This window comes from Callorhinus ursinus, unplaced genomic scaffold (assembly GCF_003265705.2).
Source record: "Callorhinus ursinus isolate GAN/ISIS: 27379988/994484 unplaced genomic scaffold, GSC_fseal_2.0 scaffold34, whole genome shotgun sequence".
NCBI lineage: Eukaryota > Metazoa > Chordata > Mammalia > Carnivora > Otariidae > Callorhinus > Callorhinus ursinus.
In genome coordinates, this window is record NW_027397096.1 from 9,379,276 (window position 1) to 9,394,855 (window position 15,580).

Below are 15,580 nucleotides of genomic sequence, written 5' to 3' on the forward strand. Positions count from 1 at the left end.
GCAACCGAGCCATGGTTGCAAATAGCCTGAACTTTTGTGGCGACCAGAGCTCCCTCGCCTTATGCAACTCACAGCATGACACCAACACCAGCGATTTTAAATATCCCCCCTTGGTTTCCTCAACTTTCTGTCTTCTAATGCCCCGCGGCTGCCCATAAAGAGAAAGACAGGGTTTAGACCCCAGAAGGAGGCAGCAGCTGCAGGTCTCCGGTCCCCGCTCCACTTGGCCACCGCTGGAGCTCACACCCTCTGCTGCCCAGACCCCTGGAGGTCCCCGAAGCTGTCCTGCCCGTCCTGCTTCTCACCACGACACTCTGTTCCCAGACCTCCTGTTCCTCTTGTGTGTCTGTCCTCCCTTCCTCCTTTTGCCGCTGCCCTCCCCCTCTCTGGCCCTAGCTTGGACCCCAGGGCCAAAGTCTTGTGCCTGAGCCCCTCTAAGTAGAGAACTTCAGAGGATTTCCAAGGCTATTTCCCGAGGAGGAGTTTCTTTCCCATAGTGCTTTAGCCATTCTGTTGTCCAGCTCCGCGAGAGAGTGGGAGGGAGTCCCATTCTAAGGATGGAAAAATGGGCGCCCACCTGGGACTTCGAGAAGAGGTAGAATCTGCGTCCGACTGGCTCCCAGGGCTGTGGCTTTGGCTCTCCTCATGAATTCCAGATGAACTGGAGAGCCAGAAAGGGCGCAGTTTGTCCAGAAAGTTCAGTTCCCGAACTTCAGTGGAGAGACACAGAGACGCCAAACCAAGACAGGCAGAGAATGAGAAACACGGAAGGAGACACAGAAATAAAAATGGCAAGGAAAAGAAGAAACACCAGCTTCCTTCTGGATGTGTTTGTCCCCACATCCCCACATCTGCGCAGGGCTGCCTCCTTCCAGTTCTTCCTGACCCTCAGGGATTGGCCGGCTCACCCCATCTTCTGAATAGTGACTTAGGATCTCTCTGTCGGTGCTGACACCCCGACCTCCTGCTGCTTCTTCTATATCTCCCGGCAGATTCCTTGGAAATTTGTGGTCGACTATTATGAGACCAGCAGCCAGTGCTCCAAGCCCGGTGTCATGTAAGGCCCAGTCTTCTTGCGGAAGGAGATGAGAGGGCTGGGATGAGCCCCCCGCCCTTGGAGGACTCAGCCTTCTGAGGCCCATTGGAGCACAGGGCACCAGGGGAGGCCACTGCCATGTTTTCTGACCTGGTCTGGTGCCTGTGGGGAGTCCTGAAGGAATTGCCTCTGCTGTTGAGGTGACAGCAGGAAGTTGGCTTTCCGAGCGGACCCCTGTATGAGACCCAGAGGAGGTCATGAACCCTAACATGGAGGGTACATTTTATGAGCATGTGGACAGGCCCTGAGAGGTCTGAAGTAGAGAAGGATGGAGGGGGTCACAGTGGGCCCAGGATTCCCCTGCTAGATTCCTCAGCGTGTACCCCTTTCACACCTCTCCACAGCTACCAAACCAAAAGAGGCCGGGCAGATCTGTGCCGACCCCAGGGAGGCCTGGGTCCAGAAGTACATCAGCGACCTGGAGCTGAACGCCTGAGTGGCCTGGAAGCTACAGGAAGGTGTTAACGTCTATGTGCAGACTGGAGAGAAGGCACCTGAGCTGGGGCAATGACCTTGGAACTCTGGAGGGCATCTCTTCGACGGGTCCCCCCCCCCACCCCCAGCCACACTCTGCAGCCCTCTTTAACTTTAATTTTAGCTTATGTATCTTATTTAACTTTTGTAATTTATTTCCCTTCTTGAATTGTGTGAATGTAATAAGTATTTTCTCGGACTTCTCATGACATTCTCTTCACCCGTTCCCCTCTTCAGTTCTCCTCACACTCAATCTGTGGGTGATCCATCAGCAGGATTAGCTCTCTCTTGTAGCAGTCCTTTCACACATATCAAACAACAAATGCTCACGGGACAGTTTACCCAGCACTGCGTTTCAAGATATTGAAGGTACTTCGATAAAGGGTAAACCAGCCTTTTCCTTGCGATGACTCCATTGATTTTGTTTTCCCGACTAATCAGAACCACAGGCTGAGAAGGATACTGGGGGATGAGGAGAGACATCTGAAGAGGGGCAGAAACCACCAGAAAGGAACAGAGTGCTAGCACAGGGGTGCCAGACTCTCGCTGGACACACTTTCCTGGAAAGCTGAAACTGGCGCATTCTTTTATCACCAAGTCATGACTGATACTCTCTCAGACATTTTTCTGCTTAAATGGGTCCCGAGATGATGCATCCTGTGATGCATATTTGTGCGCACACGTTCATTTTCGTAAGTGAAGCTTTCCTCAGAATGATGGCTAACATTTGTTGAGTGTTTAGCAAATGCTGGGTGCTTGGGTACTTCTGTTAGTGACGGTCTAGCGAACCTGCCTGCAGTCTAGCAAGGACTCCTCTTGGCTGAGAGCCCTGGTCAGCGTCTCAGGGCTTCTGTGCTCTGCTTTCTGGGAGAATGTTCTCCATAGCTATACCTGAGGTGAGGGTTGGAGGCTTAACAGTGGCCAGAGTTAACAAATAAAAGTACAGAATGAATGATTTTTTAATATAAGTGTGTACCAGGCAATATTTGGGATAAACTTACAAAAAAATCATTTGGTGTGTGTCTGAAATTCAAATTTAACTGGGAATCCTGTATTTTATCTGGGAATCCCACTTAGGGTGAAGACTTTTATAGAGGCTGGCTATTGCCTGTTGGAGTGGGTGCCTAAGGATTTGCTTTTCAACCTTGAAATCACGTTAGAATCCCTTGGGAAAGTTTTTAGAAACTCCAGTACCTAGACCTCACCTCCAAAGTTATGAAGTTAGTCCAGGTTTAGTTAGGTGGGGACTGGGCGTCAGCAATTTTGAAACTCCCAAGGTGATGTAATGCACAGGCAGTTTGAAAACCACCGTTGGGTGTAGTCAGGCTATTTTGGCCAGCCTTCGGGTTTCAGTGCAGCTCCCTTCTCATTTTTCAAGGCTTCTGATCTGTTTTTGGTCGCTTCCACTGGGTGGTTAATTAGAAGCAGACAATCTGTCGGCTCACGTCACTTCTAGAAGTGGGTTCAGAACGCCTCTCTCGCAGCACAGTGCTGGAGCCCTGGTTGCGCTGGACATCCATTTCACAGTCACATCCCCTCCCCCAGGCCACTGACTGCTGTCCCCACAGTGCCCTCTGCTGCTGAAACAATGCCATGGGCGCAGGGGTCACTGGGATCAGCTCCCAGCCTCTGGCTGCATCCCAGCTGTGATGCAAGAACGTGGTTTTATCCACAGGATAAATATTTAAAATGGGGCGGGGGGAGGTCTGAGGAGAGGGTGGATCTGGCTGTTTCTGGACCCCACTTTTTCATCCTTCCTCGTCTCCCATCTTCCCATTTCTGCTCATTCTAACATCACCTTGCCATGGAGAGTTCTGCTTTTCTAGTCTGCAAGCTCCAGGTCACTGGTGTGCAAACCAGCTTGGTGCGCGGGCAGCAAGTAAAAAAGGGCTTTTTAAAAAAAAAAAAAAACTTTTTATTTATTTATTCATGAGAGACAGAGAGAGAGAGAGAGGCAGAGGGAGAAGCAGGCTCCCAAGGAGCAGGGAGCCTGATGCGGGACTCGATCCCAGAACCCTGGGATCATGACCTGAGCCGAAGGCAGACGCTTAACGACTGAGCCACCCAGGCGCCCAAAAAGGGCTTTTCTTAAGGAAACTGTTTTTCCCCTCTCTGCTATCAGACAAGCCAATTTCAAAGTGAGCTAGTCTCTTTCTTAATGGGCCTTACTGATTTGTGCAAGAATTAGTCAGTTTCCAACATCTTGAATTTTCCTTTTTGATGCAACCTTGCTAGGCAGATGGCCATACTAAGGATACAGGCCAGGCCAGGAAGGGGACCAGCTGTTGTACTAGGAGGAGGTGTCCTCACTGACTGTGACCTCAGGTTCTGCCCTCAGTCAGTTACACTTGGTGGGGTGTGCTATTTACAGCACTGCAGGGAGACTTTGAGCTATAGTACCAGAAAACCTGACTCAAGCTGACTTAATGGAAAAAGGGAACCTGTTAGCTCACGTGACTGAAGCTTCAAGAAGTAGATTAGCTTCAAGCAAAGCTTGATCCAAAGCTTTGGATCTTTGGTCCTCAAGTATGATGATAAACCATGGTTCCTTCTGAATTTCTGATTTCCCTTCAGTTTGAGAGCTTCATCCTAGGACATCCCACTGTAAAGTGAGTCACTTTGCTAGTAGGCACTTTCCAGGTTTTACAAGTTACCCCCTTGAGACCCCTTCACTGGGCTTCAAGAGGAGGACCTTACCTCCTCTTGAGGTAATGACCTTACCTCCACAAAGGTGGAGCCCACTAGGCTGGCCTCTCTCCTTCCTCTCTCTCTTTTTCTCTTTCACTCTCTCCTGAGAGTTAGTAACTAATATTGTTCATCAGGGAACTTTGCAGACAGAGGACCTGAGAGAGAGAGACAGAGAGTAAGACAGAGAGAGAGACATTGAGAGAGAGAGAGAGAAAGAGGAGGGAAGGGGTTGGGGAGAAAAAGGAGGCAGATGTGTTCCCACCACATGGACTGGGTTTCCCACTGGATTCTTAGAAATAAGATAGCTGGCTTGAAGAGTATGTACGTTTAAAATTTTGATGGGAACTGTGTTATTGCTCTTTACAAACCCAGCTATCAAAATTCCACTTTTTGATACTAAAAAATAGTTTTAAACAAAAGGAAATATGCCTTATCAAAAATTTAATAAACATTTGCGTTTCTCCTAAGTATGTTGAATTTCTCCCTCTTGAATTTTACAACAAAGACCCTGGCTAAGTCTGCCATTCTTGTACTTAAAACATGACCTAGGCCAGAAGTCAGCAAGTTTTTCTATACAGGGTCAGAGAGTAAATGTTTTTGGCTTTGTAGACATATAGTCTCAGTTGTAACTATCAACTCAGCCACAGTGGTAGGAAAGCAGCGGACACTATGTAATAGAATAAAACTTTATTTACAGAGACTGCATCATAATGGATTTACTCTGAGAACTATAGCTTGCTAACCCTGATCTCAGTAATTGGTCTGATAAATAACTTGGCATTCATGGTAGAAGTCTTGTTGCAAATATTGGCTGATTATTTTTTCCCTCTCTAATGTTAGCCATGGCTTCCGTGGAGCACAGATTCTAGGAAACTAATATCCAGGTAACATGTCTATTGCTATATGCACCTTATTAAGAAACGAGTGGTAAATCCTTATTGACAAAGTCACTGGTTTTTGGTCTTCCGTCTGCATGTAAATCACTTGAGGGTTTGGCAAAAGTCTGGGTCTCCAGATCCAAACCCAAGAAATTCTATTGCCAGCATTTTAAACAATCATCCCTGATGGTTCTGGGATGCTCTGAGACACATAGGCATAGGCTTGCATCTTCGTTATATTATTTATTAGCTGCCTGATCATGGGCAAGTTGTTTTACCTCTTTGAGCCAACATTTCCTCTTCTGTCAAATGGAAACCTTGGTGAAGTTGTTAGGCTTGAAAGGACAGTGCAAAATTTTTAGGAAAGTTTGATTCACAAGAAAAATAAACGCATGAATATATATGAAGAATGAATATACCTCGTGCACATACATTATTATATGCTAGGTACATAATATTTTATCATCATTGTTTTCTAAACTAATGTTTTGTTTTTTTAACTCTCGGGAATGTGTAGATACAGGTATTACTGTCATTTCCTTTCTGCTGACTTCTCTTCAGGTTTTCTTACTCTTTGCCCACCCCCCCATCATTTTTCCAACTGGAGATCCTGACTTCGTCACAAAAAAAAAAACCCTTAGAAGCACCCAAAAGATGGGTTTGCTTTTGAGAAATTCCATTATTTCATGCCTCCGAACACAGAAGTGGTAAATAGCATTCTACACATATTTGTTGGTTGATGGTTTTGAAAGAATTTCCCCTAGAAAATGCTAAACATAAGCCCTCACCTACACACTTGAGTATGTGTCAACCACTGTGTGATTGGAGGGGCGCTGAGGCATGGTGGAGAGTGTTGTAGGATCTCTCCCTGCAGGCAGTCAAGAATGCATGGAAATACATTACAAATAGGAGTCTAAGTGAGTTTAAATCTACATCCAAAAGAGGCCCAGAGTGTAGTTGCTTGACAACGGGCACATAGCACAGGTAGCTTCAGGAGTTGAAGGAACATTCCGTGGGCTCAGGTCCCTGCTCCCCCATCTGCCCACAGATGGAATTGGTTTCTTCCTTCTGCCCAATGAGAAAGTCGGAAGGAAGAAGATGGAGATAGCATTGTTCAATAGTAAGAATCTTCTAGCTCTTATTTTTTTCTGAGCTTTTATCTTGTTCTTTTGTTTTGGGCATGTTCCTCTGTCTCCTTACTTTGCTTGACTCCATGTTTCTACATTTTGGATGAAACAGCTACCTCTCTCAGTTTTGAGGGAAAACCTTAGAGTTCAACTTCATCCCAGCTCTCCCTATCTCTTGAACCGTGGTGATTGTCCAAGCAGCCTGTTTGATTTTTGATAGCTCCCGGTTGTTGAGGGTGTGCCAAGACCTGTCAGTGTCCCGAGGGAGAAGATCTCAGTCAGCCCCTAGGTTCAGGCTGGCGGGAAGCCAGGGCCAGGAAACAGGCATTCCGCGGAGAGAGGGGGTGCGTGTCAGCCACTGTTTGTGCAGTGCCCTGGGGTGGTAGGCTGCTCTCCCTGATTACTAGTCTCTGATCTTACAGTCCCACTGGACCCAGAAATGCACCACAAAAACAGGGGCACCAGACATGTGAAAAAGCTCCCCTCCTGGAGGTACTGCTGCTGTGGAGCGAGGCAGAGGGAGAGCACAAAAATGGTCCTCCATCTGGGAGAGAATCCCGAGAGGCCCTGCAATCTGGGCGCTTCATCAGGTTTCCCAGTTCGCTCAGTGCTTTGGGTCTCCGGGACTCGAGCCCCATTGGTTTTCAAAGCCAAGTGTTTGGGGCTTGTCTCTCAGGTGCAGTTCTTAACGGGGGGTGGGGAGTGGGGAGTGGGGCGTGCGTGATATGGGTTAGGGTCCCTTGGCTCCTCAGGGAGAAGCTCCTCACTGAGCATTGCAGTGTGGGGGTGGGAGGGGGATGCAGGGAGTTATTGTGAGGCTGCCCCTCAGTCTCTCCAACCCACTTCCATGGGGCTCTTTTCTCACTTGCTCATGTGAAGTGGCTGCTCAGCTAGTTTTCCGGTCTTTTTCAGAAGAAATTGTCCCCCATCTAGCTGTAGACTCCATGTATCTGTGGGAGGAGGGGAGTTCAGGATTTTCCTATGGCGCCATCTTGGATGGACCACTTCCTCTATCTCATGTGTTTGCTCTAGACTTAAGTTTGGTCTCTATTTCCCCTCTGCAGGAAATGCAGCTAATGGAACAGTCTCGTGCTTGTTCCAGTTCTATTGGGGGAAAAGAAGAGATTTTTCCAGCAAGAGACCATCTCTGTAAATCACCTATAAGGTGGCACTGGGGTGAGTTTGTTAGTTGATCACTGGGAAGCAACTGAAGCTGGATTCTGCCCCCTGTTGAAAACCTACTCAGTGTCCCCCTTCCCAAAATAAGACAAGTCACCATCCTACCCTCCAGGTACATAGACCAGAATGCTAAAACTCCTTTGGAAAGAATAGCTGCCTTAACAGGTAGTGCAGGGCATTTTGAAAACCCCTTGGGAAGCTCTCTATTTCATTTGGGTACCCATAGGACTTTGGCGTTGTGGTCTGACCCCACAGAGAGCAGGAGAACAACAGGAAATGGCAGCAGGAGACTCATGAAAGGCAGCCTGGGAACAATGGTGAGGAGGATAGTCGGGGCCCAAAGATTGTGGGCCAGAATGAGACTCACCATTGCCAGCCTTCTTCTGGGGTCCCCTATTCTTTTTCAGGTAGGTTCTGGACCTTGGGGAGATGGAAACTTAGGGTGATGAGAGAGGAAGTTTTTAAGCACAGTGGCACCTTGTTGACTTGTAAATACAAGAGGGGTCTTGGGTAACCACAAGGCACAGGGTATCTGCAAGAATGGTTCAAGTGCTCAATTGACTAGGGCTGTTTATGGGGAAGTGGTTTCCACAGTGAGAGAAGGTGAGATGTTGCTGTCATCCTGGGACCACACGTAGCTGGGTCCTTCTCATTAGAGCTCTGTAGTCACAGTTTCCCCTAGCAGAGCAGAAACTTCTGTGTGATTCCATAGCTGTTCTCACTAATAGACATGACATGCAATGATGCCATGAGTCCTGACCAGCACACCCAGTTTAAGTCGCACCCAAGTGGACAGAGCTGTATTAGCAAAGCCTGGGCTTCAGGAGTGATTGAACATGCAGGCAACCTTTCAGACACCGCTCATTCTAGAGAGATTCATCAAGGGCTCAAAACGTACAAGGCAGACAGCCTAAAGATGTGTTGGATATGGGCACTAATGCACCTAAGGAATCTTAAAGTGACCTTTGACTTTGACCTTGATAATCCATGACTAGGAATCTATTTCCTATGTAGATGAATTCAAATATGGAAAAAATATTTATACATTAGAACATTTGGTCTCCAGCGTATTGATAGCAATTTAAACTTGGACCCATTTAAATAACATATAGTATGAAAATAATGAAAAAAGTTATGGTATCTTCACTCGATTTGCTGTTAGGAAAGCTTTACAAATAATGCAATGTCATGGGAAATGCTTATGTTATGATAAGTTAATAAAAACAAAATGCAAATTGCTTTATCTTAATCAGGACCCACTCAGTGTGTTGGAATGTGGTCAATTTCACATATTTTTTTTTCGCAAATGCTATTCCCAGAAAGGAAGGGGAATAGAAGTAAGTATGAGGTGTCCCCTGTCATCTACCCCTTTGTTCATCCAATATTAAAGGACTCTCCTCTTCTCTTCACTACGGGCAAGGTCAGTAATGTTGGCTCATTATTCTGGGAGTTTGTTCATTTCCTCGTTCCCAGTCTTCTGCTTCAGGGTCAGCGGTGCTCGTGGTAGGACTAGTTCTACCCCTCTTCGTATGTCCTGGGGTGGATATGCAGCCTCCGTTTTGGGTGGTTGTTTTGGCACATGAAGAGCTTCATGTCTCTTTAGCCTCAGATTTGAGGAATAGTCATTTATAAGGCAACAGGAAGTATACAAGTCAGCATGTTCTTAAAAATAAAGTAATTCAGGAAGATGGAAGACTAACAGTTTCTAACTCAGAGAGAGAGAGTTAGTGCCTTTTGGATAGTAGGAAAAAAGTCCGCTGCAAAAGGACATATTATAGTGAACGTGTTTTTGCTGACCAACATTGCTCCTGATACCAGAAACCCACATTTCCCTTGGGAAGCCTCTCTTCCCCATAATTCTCAGGCTTTAAGATTATGTGACATTCATCCACTTCACAGATCCAGGTATGTGCCTTGATTGGCTTAAGCAAATCCATGGAACGCATCTCCATAGCCACAGTGATTGGTTAGAAATTGGGTTTCTGACTTAAGGGTCAGTCAAATCCAAAAGAACCTAGAGATTTCCTTCAATGGGGACACAGGCTCTCTGCACTGCAGACAATGAGCAAGGATTCATGTGACTCTGGAAGGTACCAGCAGCCATCCCAGGACTCCGACATGGACGGAGGTCAGGGAAGAAAACAGGATGTGGGGTCTACCATGGGCTCCTTGCCTGGAGCCAGCACCCTTCAGTCTTGGGGCCACAAGGCTCATTTATTCAGGCCTCTTTGAGTTAGGTTGGTTTGTTTGCTTTCTCCCCCTCCAAACTACCAGCATCCTGAGAAATGCAGAGACCTGTGTCTGGGCAGAGATAGAGGGTCTGTGAACAGTAACAGCCCCCGACTGAAGCATGGGATCGTCTGACCTGAAGAAGTAGGAGGAAATTTGCCAACGACCTCATTAAATAGAAGTGATATTTAAACATCAGAATTACCTGGAGCCTTGTGAAAACAGATGGCTGGGCTCCACCCCCTAAAGGGAGGAGAAGGGGGTGCTTAGGATTTGCATTTTTAATACGTTCCCAGGTGATATTCATGCTGTTGTCTCAGCACACCGCCTTTTGAGAACCACCCTTAGGTGGTATTGCTGCTGGTTGAACTGAGCCCTATCGTCTCTTGGTGCTAAAGGCCCTGTGCCAAGTACTGAGTCTGCAACATTGAGGAATTTGGTAGGGAAGAGTCTAAATATTGGAATATAATAGCTACTTCTTGCATTCATCAGTGAGATCCTCAAGGAGAGTTTAGCCTTACCTGAAATCGGAAACTTGGAAACAGCCTTACCTGAAATCGGAAAAGGAAACAATTCATCTTTGCTAAGAAAGCGTTTTCCAACCTGCCAACTGAGAGCCAGACCTCTGGAGTCTCTAAGGGCTGTAAATGCAGAATTTTCTACTTGAAGCTAAAGTTAGTGGAAGCAGAGGCAGGGAGGTGAGAAAATGCACAGGAGAGAAAGCTGGGGTCTAACTGCACTCCTCACCCCCCACTCCCCACCTTCTGCTATGAAATGTTTATCTCCCTTACTTAACGAGGACAGTCAGCTCTGTGTGAGGGTGCAGGGAGGACGTGGCTTGGGGCGAGGATCAGTTATTCATCACTTCCCCACATTGCCCCACCTCTGCGGGGGCGACATGGAGGCAGAGGTCTGTCATCAGCCAGCTGGGAGGTAGAGGTGGAGGGGTGGCTGCAGGACCGAGGCCTGTGCTGTGGAGCTCACATTCTCACCCCCCCAGTTAACGTGCAAAATATATGACTGGACCAGCTCTCTGCTCTCTGCTTTTAGATAACCCATGCAATTGCTCAGAAGCAGAGAGATCAGAAACCTCCTATCGTGAGAAGGGTGTTGCATTGCCAAAGAAACCATAAGACCATCCAGGAATGACCGATGATTGCTCAACACCTAAGGCAAAGCTCGGGCTCTTAGCTCACACGGACAGGAGTAGGCAGCCCCCAGAGAAGGGCTCCTCCCCCGTGCATATCTCAGACGAGTCCAGGGAGGACATTCGCCAGGGAGGTCGACCAGAGAGCCCGACCAAGGATCTCAGCCACGTCTCGGACTCTGTAGTGCCCCATAAGCTGGCTAAGCAATGCTATTTCCATGCTCTCTTTTCCAGCGCAGAGGTCCTCGTTCTATTTATGCTGTTGACAATGCTTGTGTTTAGGGAAAGCTGAACCTGGTTAAGCTTCCCCTTTGGCTTTGGGTCGCTGGACCTTGAGAAATCATTCAGTGTAAATAAGCAGATTTTCGTTGTCTCAAGATGCTGGACACCAATAGAGAAGAAATGGTGACAATTTCACTGCTTCTTTGGGGACAAGGGCTGTTCCTCTCATTCTCCTTTTTTTTTTGTTAAAGATTTTTTATTTTATTATTTATTTGACACAGAGAGAGAGACAGCGAGAGAGGGAACACAAGCAGGGGGGGAGTGGGAGAGGGAGAAGCCGGCTTCCTGCCGAGCAGGGAGCCCGATTCAGGGCTCGATCCCAGGACCCTGGGATCATGACCTGAGCCAAAGGCAGATGCTTAATGACTGAACCACCCAGGCGCCCCTCATTCTTCTGATAGTACCTACACACTTATCATGGGTGTGAGTGGTAATGGTGTTAGGGGAATGGGGCTCCTCATAGTGGAAGGGGATTGTAAAATGTTGCCTGAGAGGAGCTGTGTGTGTGTGTGTGTGTGTGTGTGTGTGCGTGTGTGTGAGATATGAAAGTCTTGGGCAAATGACTTGTTTGTCTCATTGCCCTCCCTATATAAAAGCCACGATAGCATCAAGATTGTTATGACTGGCCATGATGAGCTCTATCTTCTGTGTCAACTCAGAATCACCAGAGAGTTATTCCAATGGATGAAGTATCACCAATCAAAGGATAGGGTCAAATAAGAAAGGCGAGGTAAGCAATGTGTCCTCGTTGAAAAACAAAAGAGAACTACAGGAAATAAATAGAAGTATCCATTACTAAAAAATAATAATCTTCATTTCCTCTAAGAAACCACAGTTAGCTACTTGACACGTATCTTGCCAAATATTTGCCCTCATAAATATATATGTATATATGGCTTTAAACAATAAAACAAAAGTAACATTATTCTATATATACAGTTCTGTAGCATGCATGTCGAGTAGATATGCTTATATTAGATGTAAGCACATACACCTTTTGCACATGATAGGATGCATAATTTCCATAGATATGTTATTCTTTTTACTGATTGCAGAATTTTCCACTGATGGGCATCTCAATCCTCTACTGACTTAATCCTTTGCTTCTGGTTGTTTCTATTAGTTTGCTGTTTACAAGCCGTGCTGCAAAGAATGTCCTTGTGCCTACGTATTCCTGTCCTTTAGTAGTGTTGCTACAAAATGCATTCCTAGACATGAAATCAGGGCCAGTGCTATCTAGGTCAAATACTATGTACCTTTTAATGTTTGCTTCATAGTAGCATTTTAATTGTACTCTAAAGAGTTTTATCACTACAATTCTAAACCGATTTTGGATACAAAAATTAGATTATTTTACACTAAACGAGATAATCATGGATCACAAAAATGAATACATGTTTGGTTTTGCATGAGTCTTTTGAATTTCTCTTCTGCAGAAAGGGCTCTGGCTCAGTGTACATTTCTTATAGTTAAAACTATGACTTAGCAACCCATTTATTAAGTAGCTCAGCTTTCACTGTTAACCTAGAAACAGGCTGATAGTATAAACCCTACATGCTCCACACGTGAGCTGGTTGTCTTTTCCTCCTCTAACATTAGTCATTTACTTTGTGGAGCACGGATTCTACAGAAATATGGTACAATATCCCTGTTACTCTATGCAGAAAAACACTGAATTTGGAGGGGAGTGGAGAATTGTAGTATTTCCATGGTTCTCAGCTGTTAACGTGCATGGGGAACACCTGATGAGGTTGGTAGAGGTATCAATTCCCAGGTCCACACCTGAAGATTCTGATATGAGTGTCTTTTTTTTTTTATGATTTTATTTATTTGAGGGACAGTGAGCAAGAGGGGGCAGGGGCAGAGGGAGAGGAAGCAGACTCCCCAGTGAGTGGGGAGCCTAACATGGGGCTCGATCCCAGGACCCTGAGATCATGACCTGAGCCGAAGGCAGATGCTTAACCGACTGAGCCACCCAGGTGCCCCTCTGATGTGAATGTCTTAAACAATCCTGGCTTGTGATTTGGGGACAGCTGGATGGTGTTTTGGGACATAACTTTGCTAGTGTTTATGAGTGAGTCTGTAGTTATATCAAAGTCTAGTTTTGCAACTCAGCCGTACCATGTACTTGCTGTGTGCTCTTGGCCAAGTTGCTTAACCTCTCTGAGCCCGGTTAAAGTTTACTCTTGTATCACATGAGGATATTAATAGTATTTAAACTGTACTGTTTCATTGTGAGGATCAAAGGACCCTGCTTAAAAAGCACTCAACCTGGAGTAGGTCTCGAGTATCTTAGTGATTGTTATTAAGAAATCATGATTTATGGTAAATATGCACTATGAATACTCTTCTTAAATATCCATTGGCATAGTGAATTTTCCTACGGCATGTATATTATGATTTGATTTATGAAACATTCATAATTTCAGTGATCCAGAAATCCGAATTTCCCTCCATTTCACATCTGCCTATTTTTTGCCCATTATTCCTTTCAGCCAGCGATTCTGACTTTCTGGACAAACAAAACCAAACTCAAAGCCAGTTCCCTTTTGAAAAGACCATCTTTATTATTTCTCGGGGCTGGACACGGCACTGAACAGAAACATCCGATACACATATGTCAGTCTGGTAGCTCAGGTGCCACTTCTGCTTAGAATAAACTAAGACTAAATAAACTAGGTCACGCAATCGTCATCAATCACAGTGCAAGTGAAGGGAGAAGGGGAGGGTGGTGAGGAAGGTATCTTGGGGTGTCTCGGAGCGAACGGTCCCAGAGCATGACATTGAAAATAAATAAGAAAAATTAAATAGCATAAATAAGTTGGAATTTAAGTTAGAAGGAGTCCCAGAGTGTGGCTGTTTGGCAACAACCCGCACGCAGGAGAGGTAGCTGTGGAGGTTGCAGAGGTGTTTCCAAGGCTGGGACCTCTGCTCCCCAGGCAGCCCACTGAGGTCACTGGGTTCTCAAAGCCTCCAGGCCACTCAGGCGTTCAGCTCCAGGTCGGTCACGTACTCCTGGACCCAGGCCTCACTGGGGTTGGCACAGGCCTGGCGGCCTTTTCTGGTCTGGAAGCTGCCGAGAGGGGTGGAAGAATTATATACTGAGGGATCCAGCAAGAGAATTCTGGACCCACGCACCCTTCTCTCTGTCCTGGGCAGCTGAGGGCATGAGCACGTTCTCAGGGACCCTCTGCCCATCTCAGTCTAGAGAACTGCTCTCACTGGCTCAGGCCCCCCTCTCCCGCCCCGCCCGAGGGGATCCTGCTGCCACCTCCTTTCTCCCTCCCTTCCCTCTGCGCTGGGCCAATCCTTCCTGACTTTGCAAGCCCCCAGCCAGGTCAGGTTAGACCTCAGAGACGGAGGGCTGTGCCGTTCCAGGATGGTGCCCCTGGCCACTCTATGCCCCCGCTCCAGACCCTCCCTGTCTCCCCCGGAGGTGGGCAAGAAGACTGGCACTTACATCACACCAGGCTTGGAGCACTGGCTGCTGGTCTCAAAGTAGTCGACTATGAACTTGCGTGTAATCTGCTTGGAGACATAGGAGAAGCAGCAGGCTGTTGGGGTGTCAGCACCAACTGTGGAGGAAGAGCAAGAATGAGCCCGAGTCACAGTTCAGAAGGAAAAGTGAGATCTGAGATTGGATCCCTGGGCGGGTGAGGAAGCCTCGGAGGAAAACAGCTTTGCTCCGGCTGCGGGCTGGGGGACAGGGTCACTGGAAGGCCCTGGGCGTCTTTGCCTAGAAATATGCCTGTCTCTGTTCTGGCTTTTGTCTGTGTCCTTCTTTCTCCTTGACTCTTGGTGGTGGGCTGTCTTTCTTGATATGATCCAAACATCCAAGCAGACTGCTCTTATCTCTCTCTGGAAAATTTGCCTGGTTCAAGAAGTCATACCCCAGCAAAAGAGAAACCTTGGACATCTCTCTGACGACATCCAAGGGACAGAGTGCTGGGGGGACCTCGGGTGAGTGAGGGGGAGAATGACCCCATCGGGAAGTCACCAGGCTTGGATCCTGCCTCTTGCAAACTCATTTGCTTAGGGTCTCTATTTTGCCATCTGTAAAATGGAACTCCAACTCCCCTACCTCCCCCAGGCTCTCAGATCTGGGGACGGGGATAGCGAAGACTCCTTTATAAAGACCAAAGTAAGAGTCTTGAAGAGAAAAGCCATGATGTTTTCGAGCCCTTTGAGAAGCACCCCATTTTCTCTTGGGGGCTCCCAAGGCCACAAGACAGAAATAGGTGTGGTCCACAGACTGCAGAGGACAGGGAGTGGGGACAGCTGTGATGACAACAGAGACTCACATGGCGCAGAGAAGACCTGGCTGCAGAGGGCCATGGCGCAGAGGAGGACGGTGAGGGCAGCCCCGGGGACCTTCATGATGCTGAGCAGTGCACGGCGTGTGGGCTCGTTTGTCCGCAGAGGTGGGCCTGGGCTCTCACTGCTGCCTGCGTCCTTCTGGAGGGCGAACAGATCTCCCCTG

At 47.2% G+C, this 15,580-nt stretch overlaps 1 protein-coding gene and 1 pseudogene across 1 annotated transcript; one reads left to right on the forward strand and one right to left on the reverse strand.

Moving 5' to 3' along the window:
- The first annotated feature begins 565 nt into the window (after positions 1 to 565).
- Positions 566 to 1,532, forward strand: LOC112808076 (C-C motif chemokine 3-like; annotated as a pseudogene).
- Positions 1,533 to 13,642: 12,110 nt separating this feature from the next.
- Positions 13,643 to 15,580, reverse strand: LOC112808249 (C-C motif chemokine 3). The gene is made up of 3 exons (XM_025851267.2): positions 15,402 to 15,580; positions 14,561 to 14,675; positions 13,643 to 14,173 (listed from the first exon to the last, which is right to left on the reverse strand). The coding sequence occupies exons 1-3, from the start codon at positions 15,475 to 15,477 to the stop codon at positions 14,083 to 14,085; spliced, it is 282 nt and encodes a 93-aa protein (XP_025707052.1). The 5' UTR covers positions 15,478 to 15,580; the 3' UTR covers positions 13,643 to 14,082.